The sequence below is a fragment of the Rhinoraja longicauda genome, chromosome 3 (genome assembly GCF_053455715.1).
Source record: "Rhinoraja longicauda isolate Sanriku21f chromosome 3, sRhiLon1.1, whole genome shotgun sequence".
NCBI classification, from domain to species: domain Eukaryota; kingdom Metazoa; phylum Chordata; class Chondrichthyes; order Rajiformes; family Arhynchobatidae; genus Rhinoraja; species Rhinoraja longicauda.
The window spans coordinates 86574636-86589124 of NC_135955.1; the positions used below are offsets into that span (position 1 = coordinate 86574636).

The 14489-nt window shown below is 41.8% G+C and overlaps 1 protein-coding gene across 2 annotated transcripts in view; it reads right to left on the reverse strand.

The window, feature by feature from the left end:
• The window catches only part of ccdc125 (coiled-coil domain containing 125), a 46431-nt gene extending 32004 nt beyond the window's left edge, over positions 1-14427 (reverse strand). Inside the window, exons 1-3 of one of the 2 annotated variants that reach the window (XM_078396572.1) lie at positions 14374-14427; positions 2383-2743; positions 174-232 (exon numbers count right to left, since the gene is read on the reverse strand). In XM_078396572.1, the coding sequence (XP_078252698.1) occupies positions 174-232; positions 2383-2692 (369 nt within the window). In that variant the 5' untranslated portion in view covers positions 2693-2743; positions 14374-14427. Of the gene's footprint in view, positions 1-173; positions 233-2382; positions 2744-3426; positions 3453-14373 lie in introns of those variants that run through there. The other variant, XM_078396573.1, reaches the window with a different exon arrangement.
• Between the last annotated feature and the right edge of the window lie 62 nt (positions 14428-14489).

Below are 14489 nucleotides of genomic sequence, written 5' to 3' on the forward strand. Positions count from 1 at the left end.
TCATCATTAATTTCAGTCGAAGTTTTCATTTTCAGTGTACTTCACATGTTTAACCATACTTTGGTACATACTACTACAAGAACTAGGTTATCCTTTGGTCAAAATGAACTAGTTCTAAATGCGAGTTCTCACAGAGTGAGATTACCACTCCTTAATATATATTTTTTAATCACCTGCATCACTTCCAGGAGCCTCAGTTTTAGTTCTTCATTTGACACTTCAACTTCTGTACCTATGAAAGCAATATGATTTTAAAAATAATGATTGTGCAATGCATTACGCTAATAAATAAGTTAACTTTATCGAAACAATTTAGATTCCATTCAACATTTCCCTTAGAAACAAATAATATGCTCACTGATTTATTTATTTTTTGCTAAAAGGAACCTTGCTCTCCGCAATTCAGTTGTGTTGTTTCCTGTGGTAAACATTTCAAAAATAATTTAATTGGCTGCAAAAGATTTCTGGGACATCCTGGAAATTATGAAAGGTTATATGTAATTACAAGTTTGTTCATGATTAGTTTTCAGATAATTTAAAAATTACAAATAACCTTCCAAACAAAAAAATAATGAAGCAGGGCATAACTAATTTGGAGAACGATGCCAATTAACCATCTTTGAAAAACGGATTGATCTCACAAAACACAAGGCTGGAGGAACTCAGTGGTCAGGTAGCAACTATTGAGGGAATGGACAGGCAACGTTTCGACTGAAGGATCAAAACTTGAAACATGATCTGTCCATTCCCTCCACAGATGCGCCTTAATCCGCCAAGTTCCTCGAACACTGTGTTTTGGTCGAGATTCCAGGATCTGCCATCTGTTGTGTCCACAAAATGCTTCTGTTTATTTGCCAATGCTCAAAACTCAAACTCTCTTTATGTGAAACAGAGACCAGAACATTTTCCTGCAGATGCATTCAGATTGAGTACAGAGCTCCAATATTAAAGAATCAAAATACAACCAGAGAAGTCTGAACAAATTTTAAAATACAGTTGCACCTTTATTATTGAAAGTCTTGGAAGTGAAAATCAGGTGTGCAAATTATTTGAGGAATAAAACAGTCAGAGATTAGTCAAACACCGGGTGGCGCCACGTGCAGTGGCTGCCTCCCAACAGTCTGTCTGTCCTTTCTTCTTTTTGTTAGTTTTAGTATGTGTTAAAAGTATGTTTTAGTGTTCCTTGGTTTGTTTTATGTGGGGTGTGGAGGGGGTGGGTTGGGGGAAACTTTTTTTCAATCTCTTACCACGGCGGAGATGCGATTTTTTTTCCTTATCGTATCTCCGTCCCCACTGCAGCCTAACATTGTGGAGTTAGCGGCCTTTCCTAGAGACCAACCCGGCACTCCAAGCCGCGGGACTTTAACATCGCGGAGCCTGCGATCCCTTTGCCGGGGATCGAAGCTCCAACCGTGGGGCCTGTAGATTTTAATGTCGTGAAGCCCGCGTTCTCTGGTAAGAAGAAGCCGACTCGGGAGCTCCATGCCGCGGAGAGAGTTTCAACCGCCCCGACGCGAGTTTCGATCACCTTGACGGGGTCTTTGATCGCCCCGACAGCAGATGGTTTGACTGCCCCGACTGCGGGAGAACAACAGGAAGAAGATTGAACTTTATTGCCTTCCATCACAGTGAGGAATGTGGAATCCACTGTGATGGATGTTTATGTTAACTTTTATGTGGTTGTGTATCTTGTTGCTTTTCACTTAGGATGGCTGTATGGTGACTCATATTTCACTGTACCTTAATTGGTACATGTGACAATAAACTGACCTGGAAATATATTCGTAAAGCAACTTCAATTAGATTCAACCCCTTATTTACACCTTATGCTTCATATGTTTATTGATCTGCTTTTTTATTATTCTTCCTTGGATGAGTAAGCTCAGCTTGACTTATTTTGTACCTCTAACTTTCAAAATAAGTATATTTAAACCAACAACCAGAGGAGGAAATAGATTTTTATCTTAAGCAATGTTATTTGTACTGTATTCACTTGATGAAATAAATGTAATCTTTTGCAGTGCAGTAGAGCATTGTGCTACTTTATGGATTTATCAAAAAGCACAGAAACAAATCTCATCATAATCAATTCAAAACCTGTGTGTGCAAATAATTTAATTCCATCCCTTATTAACAGTAGTTTTAACTTGACTATTTTAGGATAAATGCAAACATTCCACTGGGATTGGTAATCAATACTACTCCACAAAAGCTAATGAGTACAAAAACATAAGGATTTCAATCACCAAAACCAGTTTTTAGCATTAAGCATTTTTCTACTGTGGTACACATACTCAAGTGTTAACATTAAAATATCGCAACTATTCAAATCTTCAAAGCAACACACACAGGCATTAATATTCTGAAAACATTCATATTTACCAATATTGCTCGATCGCCTGCTGATACTAGTCACATCAGAATTCATAAGCTGGTGGAAGGAATCGTAAATGCTGCCGTTTTTGGTCCAACAGAAACATGGAAGCTCATTCTTTTCATCCTTTTTTATATTTCTACCAAGTACATCACCATTGCAATCTGATCCTTGTCTCGATCTTGAAGCCTCAGCAATTGAATGTTGCTGATCATAAATTCCGCCAGGCTTCCTTCTAAAACCGTCACCCAAATCGCCATTCGACATATCATCTTCCTCTTTTGCTTTCCCATTTGGTACTCCATGCATTTCAGACATTAGGATCAGTTGTATAGATCCACCAGCTCAATTAGCTACGCAGAAACAAAACTGAGAAAACAAAAATGTTAAATTAAGACCATTAACAAAAAAAAGGGCAAAGACCTGCTTCTGAAGAACAAGTTAAAAAATCTAAAATACAAATGACAATTTGTGTGCATTGAGATTTAAACACAAAACGAATAAAAGGAGATTTTAGCTCAGACCTTGCTGAGAACTGCTTGAACTTCCAGCATTCAAAAACAAATGCAAAGCATTGCCTATTCCCTGGCTGCAATTTGTCTAAATAATTAATGCAGTCTCGCAGTAAAGGACAAACTTGCTGGAATCTCCCCAAGCATTTAATCTTGGCATTTGGACTTGGCAGAGGATCCACTTGGATGAAGATTGTTACGACTGCAGAGATGCCAGGCATGGTATGGCAAATTACGTTTATACATATAGTTGTCTGCACGTTTTTATTAGAAGCGTTTTTGTTCATATTTGAAGAGCTAAAATGATTTTATAGAGTTTGATTTTGGAAGTCAATTCGGTAAAATTGAAAAAAATGCGGTTGATGGAGCTAATCTAGAGGTGTGGCCTCACTTCATGTCAAATGATTTCACAAGCACAGGTTTGTTCAGCCCCACCCTAGTGACTGGTTTATGTTGCATTGTAAAGGCCTCACCTATGGAATGTGGACATTTTTACCAACAATTTAATTGTGCATAAGGCAAACACGAATGGACATATACCTTTCAGAGACTTTGCCTCTTTCTTGTTCTTCACCTACTGTCTTCTCACAACCCAACAGGTATGAGCCGACACACAGGAATAATATTCAACCAGGAATTAATGATATTTAACCAGTGGCCTTGCAGTTCCACTGGCACCAATATTTCTGATAAAAACAGGAGAAAAGTCATATAATCTCCTAAAATGTTTCATAACTGAGGAACCTCATGCCTGCGAACATGAAGGAATCTAAGTAACCCGAGCATTTTCATCTTACTCAAGCATTTTTTTGGAGTTTTGAAAATTATTGTACTCATTATGCATTTTTCTTTTGTACAAAATCCTTCTCAACTTCATCATCCCTTAGCTTTCACAGATGCTGCTAAACTGACAGAGTTCTTCCAGCAATTTGTTTCTGGTCTTGAGTCTAGCATCTGCAGTCTCGTGTCTCAAGTTCATCACTTCACATTTGTAAGAAATGTAATTTCTTAAAATTGTTCTCCACAACAAATGCTGAATTAGGTATAAAAATCAAAAAGAGCAATGGGTCCAAAACTGGCTCCTAGATTCTGATCAATGCACCTGTAATTTCTACCTATATTGAAAGAAGTAACCCGAGATGCATTCCATCTGGTCTGGTCTTCCAAACTCTCAATAATGCTAATAAAACAGATTGTGCAGTTCAAATTAAGAAACTTCCAATTGCCTAAGCTTTGATAACAAGGACCTCTTACTAGTACTACTAGTTGGCTACCACTACATCCATTTTATTCACAAAATGCTGGAGTAACTCAGCAGGTCAAGCAGCATCTCAGGAGAGAAGGAATCTCTCCTGCAATGCTGCCTGACCTGCTGAGTTACTCCAGCATTTTGTGAATAAATACCTTCGATTTGTACCAACATCTGCAGTTATATTCCTACACCACTACATCCATGAAGTTCTGTCATGAAGTTTACTCCAGACTCAGTGATTCTAAATTATCTGTTAGCCTCCCATTCTCTAATTTTTGCCCATCCAATTGTTTTTTTCCACATCTTAATCCAGATATATCTGGCAAGTATCTAGATTTATCTTCCCTTTTCCCCACCAAATGTTTTACTTCTGTAAGTTGTTGCAAAGTTATTTTCTTTTCCCAACCATGAAAGGTAACTCAAAGCGATTACATTTGTATTTTAAAAGTTTCCTTATATTCAAATTCATACAGTGCCCTCCAAAATGTTTTGGACAAAGACCCATCATTTATTTATTTGCCTCTGTATTCCACAATTTAAGATTTGCAATAGAAAAAAATCACATGTGGTTAAAGTGCACATTGTCAGATTTTAATAAAGGCCATTTTTATACATTTTGTTTCACCACGTCAAAATTATAGCAGTGTTTATACATAGTCCCCCCCCATTTCAGGGCACCATAATGTTTGGGACGCAGCAATGTCATGTAAATGAAAGTAGTCATGTTTAGTATTTTGTTGCATATCCTTTGCATGCAATGACTGCTTGACGTCTGCGATTCATGGACATCACCAGTTGCTGGACGTCTTCTCTGGTGATGCTCTGCCAGGCCTGTATTACAGACATCTTTAGCTTATGCTTGTTTTGGGGGCTAGTACCCTTCAGTTTTCTCTTCAGCATATAAAAGGCATGATCAATTGGGTTCAGATCAAGTGATTAACTTGGCCACTCAAGAATTGACCAATTTTTACCTTTGAAAAACTTCTTTGTTGCTTTAGCAGTATGTTTGGGATCATTGTCTTGCTGTAGAATGAAGTGCTGGCCAAAGAGTTTTGAGACATTTGTTTGAACTTGAGCAGATGAGATGTGTCTATACACTTCAGAATTCATTATGCTACTACCATCAGCAGTTGTATCATCAATGAAGATAAGTGAGCCAGGACCTTCAGCAGCCATACATGCCCAAGCCATAACACCCCCACCACCGTGTTTCACATATGTGGTATGCTTTGGATCTTGGGCAGTTCCTTCTCTCCTCTATACTTTGCTCTTGCCTTCACTCTGTTATAAGTTAATCTTCATCTCATCTGTCCACAAGACCTTTTTTTCCAGAACTGTGGATGCTCTTTTAAGTACTTCTTGGCAAACTGTAACCTGGCCATCCTACTTTTGCAGCTAACCAGTGGTTTGCATCTTGCAGTGTAGCCTCTGTATTTCTGTTCATTAAGTCTTCTGCAGACAGTGGTCATTAACAAATCCACACCTGACTCCTGAAGAGTGTTTCTGATCTATCAGACAGGTGTTTGGGGATTTTTCTTTATTATTGAGAGAATTCTTCTGTCATCAGCTGTGGAGGTTTTCCTTGGCCTGCCAGTCCCTTTGCGAATAGTAAGCTCACCAGTGCTCTCTTTCTTCTTAATGACGTTCCAAACAGTTGATTTTGGTAAGCCGAAGGTTTGGCTGATGTCTCTAATGGTTTTTAATTCTTGTTTCTCAGTCTCATAATGGCTTCTTTGACTTTCATTGGCACAACTTTGGTCCTCATGTTGATAAACAGCAATAAAAGTTTCTAAATGTGATGGAAAGACTGGAGGCATTTAAACACACCTGAGCAATTGCAAACACCTGTGAAGCCATGTGTCCCAAACATTATGGTGCCCTGAAATGGGCGGACTATGTATAAACACAGCTATAATTTCTACATGGTGAAACAAAAATGTATAAAAAATGGCCTTTAATAAAATCTGACAATGTGCACTTTAACCACATGTGATTTTTTTCTATTACAAATCTTAAATTGTGGAGTACAGAGGCAAATAAATAAATGATGGGTCTTTGGCTGAAACATTATGGAGGGCACTGTACATGCCCTCATGTACATCATTCTATTACAACTACTGCCACAACAGCAATATATATTTCTCACCCTTTAAAATCCATATTATTGTCATCACCGAAGAATTTACATGGTATGATTTTACCTCATTAATCTGTTCTTACGTGATCCCACCGTCAGTTTTTTCCAAAACAAAGAATCAAAATCTACCCAACACAACTGCAACATGGAAAAAAATAATACACAATGAATTCCAAATGTTAAGAGCATAATTCTGGTCAGGTGATACAATTCCTTTAATGGAAATATAAGCAGTAGCAATAAAATGAGAATTATTGTTTGTTTATGTCACTTAAATTTTCTGCTTAGACACAGAGCTATAAAGCACGACAACAGGCTCTGTACCCATTTATCCATGTCAACCAAATTAGCATTCTGGGCGAGACCAATTTGCCCGAATTTGTGTATGTGTATGTGTATATATATATATATATCTGTCTAAACGTCTTTTGAAAGCCGTAATTGTATCTACTTCCATGGCTTCCCATGGTAGCTAATTCCAGATCTAGATCAGTGAAAAGATTGCCTGAGGTCCTTCTTACATCTCTTTCTTCTCGCCTTAAGCCTATGCTCTCTGGTTTTTGAATATTCTATCCTGTGGAAAAAGACTGAGTGTTCACTCTATCCATGTCCCTCATGATCTGGTATATATCAATAAGGTCACTCATCAGCCTCTTATGCTCTAACAAAACAAGTACCAGCTTGTCCAAACTCACCATATAACTCAAGTCCGCAAGACCCAGTAATAATCTGGGGGTGAATCCCTTCTGCACCCTTTCCACTTAATGACATCCTTCCAATAGCTGGTCGATCAGAACTGCATACAGAAATGCTAACTCCTAGTGTGGTCTCACCAACAACTTGTACAGCTGTAGCATGACATCCCAACTTTTATATTCAACACCCTTTCCAATGAAGGCAAGTGTACCTTCTTCACCACCCTATTCAACTGAATTGCACTTTCCGAGAAACATGCACCTCTACTTCTAGATCTCTCTGTTCCCTAACACTCTCCAGAGCTCTACCATTTATTGTGTAAGTCCTGACCCAGAGGATCGGGAAGGCATCTACAACTCTCGTCCGTCTCACAACTCGAGTGTGGACCAATCCAAAGTTGACAGTGAAGACAAAGATAGCAGTCTACAACGCCCGTGTCAACAGCATGCTGCTGTACAGCATTGAGACATAATAATAATAATAATATATTCCTTTATTCGTTCCCACACTGGGGAAATTTACAGTGTTACAGCAGCAAAGTGGATAGCAAGAGAGCAAGAGATCATTCATTATAAATAAAAGATACATAAATTGTCATTTGTTTCCGTATGTTCTTAGCTGTTATTGTTTACTCATCTGCTGGGAGCAGTGCTGGTTGTGCAGTCTCACAGCAGCGGGAAGGAAGGACCTCCTATATCTCTCCTTCACGCACTTGGGGTGAAGGAGTCTGTCACTGAAGGAGCTACTACAGTGTCCTGCTTGGGGTGGGAGTCGTTGTCCAGCAGCAATGTTAGCTTTGCCATCATCCTCCTCTCTCCCACCACCTGCACTGAGTCGAGGGGGCAACCCAGGACAGAGCTGGCCTTCCTGACCAGCTTGTCGTGTCTCTTCCCTTCCGCCGCTGAGATGCTGCTGCTCCAGCAGACCACTCCATAGAAGATGGCCGATGCAACCACCGTGTTGTAGAAGGTCCTTAGGAGTGCCCCCTGCAATCCAAAGGACCCGAGTCTCCTTAGCAGATAAAGTCTGCTCTGGCCCTTTCTGTATAGCGCATCGGTATTTTCAGTCCAGTCCAGTTTATCGTTGAGGTAGACACCCAGGTACTTATAAGAATCCACCCTCTCGATGTCCATTCCCTGGATGTTCACCGGTGTCGGGGGGACCAGGCTGCGCCTGTGGAAATCTACCACCATCTCCCTGGTTTTCCCCACGTTGATCCGGAGACAGTTCAGCTGGCACCAGTCCACAAACTCCTTGATCAGTTCTCTGTACGCCCTGTCCTCGTCGCCCGTGATGAGACCGACGATAGCAGAGTCGTCAGAGAACTTCTGTAGATAGGAGTTTGCAGAGCTATGCCTGAAGTCCGCTGTGTACAGGGTGAACCGGAATGGCGCTAGCACTAGACTACATATGCCAGACTGGAGAGAAGACTCAACACCTTCCACCTTAGATGCATCCGCCGTATCCTGGGTATATCCTGGCAAGACAGAGTGTCCAACGCCGAGATTCTGTCTCGCGCTGGCCTTCCGAGTATGTACACTCTACTCACGCAGCGCAGGCTGCTGTGACTGGGCCATGTCCACCGCATGGAGGATGGCCGTATTCCAAAAGACATCCTCTATGGAGAGCCGACATATGGGAGGAGAACCATCGGCCGCCCCCAGCTACGTTACAAGGATGACTGCAAGAGAGATTTGGTGCTCGACATCGATGTGGAGTCCTGGGAGAGCCTTGCAGCTGGCCGTACGAGGTGGAGAGGTAACCTGAACCAACATCTCAAAATGGGGGAAGAGAAACTGACGAACGCAGCGGTAGACAAGTGGGCACGCAGAAAGGAGCGCAGCAACTTCAACAGACCAGAGACCACACACAAATATGACCTTTGCGACAGAGACTGTCACTCCCGCATTGGTCTCTTCAGCCACAAGCGACGCTGCTCTAGCCGAGGTGTGGAGCAAGCAGCCAACTAGGATGCATCACCCATGGTCAGCCATGACCGAGGGGGCCTCAGCTAAGCTAAGCCTGACCCAGTTTGACATAACACCATAACAGCAACACCTTACACTTGAAATCCTTCCTCATTGGCCACTGTGCCACCAATTTCAGTGTCAACTGCAAATTTACTAACAATGTTAAATACACTGTCATCCAAATCGTTAACATATTTAATAAAGAGCAGTGTACCCAGCACCAAGTCCTGCGGCACTCCACTGATCACTGGCCTGCAATCAGAAAAGCAATCCTCCAGAACTACCTTTGACTCTTTCCTCCAAGCTAATTTTGAATCCAATTTATTAGATTCCAAGTGATCTAACCTTGCAGGCCAGCCTACCATGTGGTTTCTTGTCAAAGGCTTTGCTAAAATCCTTATAATGTCCACTGCTATGCCCTCATCACTTATCTTGATGACATCTTCAAAAAAAACTCTGATCAGATTTGTGGGACACGATTCCCACGCACCAAGGCATGTTGACCATCTCTGCCAACGCAAATCCTGGTAGATCCTGTCTCTCAGAATCCCCCCCAAAAACTTTCCCACCACTGACATCATGCTCACCAACCTGTTGTTCCCTGGCTTTTACTTGCTGGCCTTTTTAAATAATGGTACAATACTAGCCACCTTCCAGTCTTCTGGAATTTCACCTGTGGCTAAAGATGATGCAAACATCTCCACAAGTATCTCCCTAATATTCTCCCTAGCTTCCCACAAGGTTTGACACTTAAGAGTCATAGAATCATACAGTAATGAAACAGACCCTTTGGCCCAACTGGTCCATGACAACCAAGATGCCCCATCTTAGCTAGTCTCCGTTTAGCTCAGTTTATAGGCATGTGTACCAAGGTACAATGTAAAGCTTTTGTTGGGTGCTATACAGTCAACAGAAAGACAATACATGATTACAATCAAGCCATTTACCGTGTATAGATACATAAAGGAATAATGTTTCGTGCAAGGTAAAGCCAGCACATTTGCCTTATCCTTCTAAATCTTTCCAAACCATGTACCTCCCACAATGATCTTCTCTGGCAACTCGTTCATATACCCACCATGCTCTGGGTGAAAAGGTTGCCCCTCAGGTTAATATTAAATCTTGCCCCTCTCACCTTAAACCTATGTCCTCGGGTTTTTGATTCCTCTACCTACGTAAAAGACTGTGCATTCATCCTATTTATTGTCCTAATGATTTTATACACCTCCATAAGATCAACCCTCAGCCTTCTGCTCTGTAAAGGATAAAGTTCTATTCTGCTGAACCTCTCCCTAAAGCTCAGCACCTCAAGTCCTGGAAACATTCTTGTAAATCTTCTTTGAATTTTTTTCCAGCTTAATGGCATCCTTCCTAGAGCAGGATGACCAAAACTAAACACAATACATCAAATGCGACCTCACCAACATCTTGTACAACTGTAACATAACGTCCTAACTTCTATACTCTCGTTGTACCCCTGTACAATGACAATAAAGATATATTGTATTGTATAATCAATACCCTAACTGATGAAATCCAATGTAGCAAAAAACCCTCTTTACCACCCCATTTATCTGTGACATCACTTCTGGAACTATGTATCTGTACTCCTAGTTCCCTCTGCTCTCCAACACTCTGCAATTCACTGTGAAAGTTAGTTTAGTTTAGTCCTGCCCTGGTTTGACTTTCCAAAATGCCTTGCACTTATCTCATTAAATTCTTTTAGCCATTCCTCAGTCCACTTGCCCAGCCGATCAAGATCATCCTGTAATTTTTGATAACCATCTTAATTGTTCTAGATAACCCCACATTGGTGCCATCTGCAAACCCGCTAATCATGCCTTGTACATTTTCATCCAAATTATTCATATAAACCACGAACAGCAATGGGCCCAACCCAGAGCCTCAAGCCACTTGATTAGACCCTCGGGATTCATCCACGTTAATTTGCTTTCAAACTACCAATGCTCCCTCTTTGGTAATTTGCACATGGTATAAGACATCGCAACTCGTATACGTCAATTTATTAGCTTCCATGATCTTTTTCACTGTAAAAAACTGATGAGAAATATTTATTTAATATCTTCCCCATCTTGTGAGACTCTACATAAAGATAGCCATCCTGATCTTAAGACTTATTATCTCTCTGGCTGCCCTTTTAATCTTAATATAGATCTGGAGAATCTCATTTCCCTTTACCTTGGTTGCCAGCTCCATTTCATGTCCTCTTTTTGCCCTCCTGTTTGCTTTGTTAAGTGTACTCCTACACTTCTTATACTCACCAGTGGATTTGCTTGATGTTGATTTAACATCTGAACCAGTACCATCCTTCTCCATAATTACTTTAAAACTAATAGAATTATTGTCCCTGGAGCCAAAGTGGTCCCCTACTGATACTTCAATCATTTGTTCTATTTCATTCACCAAGAGCAGATCCACCCTATTAGGGTTCCCTATATATTGATTATGGAAGCTTTTGCACACAGTTACCTCTAATATTACCCTGTTATTCTTATAGCAATCTGACTCCACTAATTCCTGATGACTAAAGGCAGGCCTATAATACAGTCCTGAAGTCATCATTCCCTTTTTGTTTGTGTAGGAAGGAACTGCAGATGCTGGTTTAAACTGAAGATAGACACAAAATGCTGGAGTAAATCGGCGGACAGGCGGCATATCTGGAGAGAAGGAATGGGTGATGTTACGGGTCAAGTCTGAAGAAGGGTCTCGAGCCGAAATGTCACCTATTCCCCTTTTTGTTTCTAAATACAGTTATACCCATATAGCCTCAATAGACAATAGGTGCAGGAGTATTCCATTCGGCCCTTCGAGCCAGCACCATAATTCACTGTGATCATGGCTAATCATCCACAATCAGTACCCCGTTCCTGCCTTCTCCCCACATCCCTTGACTCCCTATCTTTAAGAGCTCTATCTAACTCTCCCTTGAAAGCATCCAGAGAATTGGCCTCCACTGCCTCCTGAGGCAGAGAATTCCACAGATTCACAACTCTCTGGGTGAAAATCGTTTTCCTCATCTCCGTTCTAAATGGTCTATCCCTTCTTCTTAAACTGTGGCCCCTGGTTCTGCACTCCCCCAACATCGGGAACATGTTTCCTGGCTCTAAGGTGTCCAATCCCTTAATAATATTATGTTTCAATAAGATCTCCTCTCATCCTTCTAAATTCCAGTGTATACAAGCCCAGTCACTCCATTCTTTCAACATGACAGTCCCGTCATCCCGAGAATTAACCTTGTGAACCTACGCTGCACTCCCTCAATAGCAAGAATGTCCTTCCTCAAATTTGGAGATCAAAACAGCACATAATACTCCAGGTGTGGTCTCACTAGAGCAAGTCAGCTGATGAAAATAAATTGTTCTTTTAACAGACATAAAACCAATAACAATAAATTACAAATGCAGGCAATTCTTTTTCACCTGTAACCTTTTCCTTATTACAGACCCAAATCCTGTGATCTACTAACGTATGACAATGTCAATAATCTCAACATTCGAGATTTAGAAATATTGCCATACTTAATAAAAGACCCACATAAACAATAGAGAATAGGTGCAGGGGTAGGCCATTCAGCCCTTCAAGCCAGCACCACCATTCAATGTGATTATGGCTGATCATTCTCAATCAGTACCCCGTTCCTGCCTTCTCCCCATACCTCCTGATTCCGCTATCTTTAAGAGCTCTAACTAGCTCTCTATTGAATGCCCTTTATAATAAGGAGCTCTTTATAACAAAATATTATAAAGTTGCATAAATTATCATCAACAATTGTAAACTTCATTCCTACTCTGGAGAATTTAACAACGCCACATCACCGATCAGTAGCTGCAACTTTTTATTTGGGGATGATGGCAATCTCAGTGACAATTGCAGAAAAAACGAACAAATTTCAGATCTATATCAAATTTCCAGCCTCTGCAGTCTCCCGCCGCCACCACCCCACAGTTTCATAGACTAACCCTTTTACTGTAAGAAACTACAATGTTTTAACAGAATACGTTAGTCGGGGAGGGGTAAATAATACCTTGCTGTTTTTTGTTGTTGGGGGGGGTAAATAATACCTTGCTGTTTTTTGTTGTTGGGGGGGGTAAATAATACCTTGCTGTTTTTTGCTGTTGGGGGGTGGGTAAATAATACCTTGCTGTTTTTTGCTGTTGGGGGGGGGGGTGTGGGGTAAATAATACCTTGCTGTTTCTTGCTGTTGGGGGGTAAATAATACCTTGCTGTTTTTTGCTGTTGGGGGGGGGGTAAATAATACCTTGCTGTTTTTTGCTGTTGGGGGGGGTAAATAATACCTTGCTGTTTTTTGCTGTTGGGGGGGGGGGTAAATAATACCTTGCTGTTTTTTGCTGTTGGGGGGTGGGGGGGGGGGTAAATAATACCTTGCTGTTTTTTGCTGTGGGGTGGGGGGGTAAATAATACCTTGCTGTTTTTTGCTGTTGGGGGGTGGGGGGGGGGTAAATAATACCTTGCTGTTTTTTGCTGTGGGGTGGGGGGGTAAATAATACCTTGCTGTTTTTTGCTGTTGGGGGGTGGGGGGGGGGGTAAATAATACATTGCTGTTTTTTGCTGTGGGGTGGGGGGTAAATAATACCTTGCTGTTTTTTGCTGTGGGGTGGGAGGGTAAATAATACCTTGCTGTTTTTTGCTGTGGGGTGGGGGGGGTAAATAATACCTTGCTGTTTTTTGCTGTGGGGTGGGGGGTAAATAATACCTTGCTGTTTTTTGCTGTGGGGTGGGGGGGGTAAATAATACCTTGCTGTTTTTTGCTGTGGGGTGGGGGGGTAAATAATACCTTGCTGTTTTTTGCTGTTGGGGGGGGGGTAAATAATACCTTGCTGTTTTTTGCTGTTCCTCCCTCTGAATGGCTTGTTTAATCAGAAATACATTGGAGCAAATGCAATCAGCAAACTAAATAATTCGGTTTCCATGTTCTGAAAAGGAGTTCCTTCCAGTCTGAAGAAGGGATGGGACCTGAGACCTTGCCTGTCCATTTTACTTGCCTCCACAGATGTTGTCTCTACCGAAAGAGGTTGGACAGGTGTGGGCGATGCTGAGCCTCAGCTCTGCTCTTCCCCGGCAACTTCACTCCAGGTGTGGGCGCGCTGTTCCTCAAACGTCAAGGAAGCGGGGAACTTCTCACTTGTAAGCTCGGAGGATAACCTATTGATTGCCTGGGCGGTGAGGGTGTTTACAGAAGCAGCTGAATGAGAGGCGCCGTGTGAGAGGGACGAGGCAGACAGGGCTGTCGGCCAGCGCAGCGGTTGGCACAGGTACGTTCAAAATGGCTCCTCCTGGGGCCTGCTCCCCTGGACACCACCCTCACCTCACTTTACCTCAGTGTGCTGGTCAGACCACTCTTGTCGCCCTCCCCACCACCAACCACCACACACTTAAAACTTGTTTCTTACCGAACCGGATCCTGGAAACTCTTCCACTCCCTCCGAAAAATGGCCGAAGTGCCTGATCACATGGCTGGCCCGCCTTCCAGTGATGTCACCTCCCCCAGGATGGGATGGGAAGAATG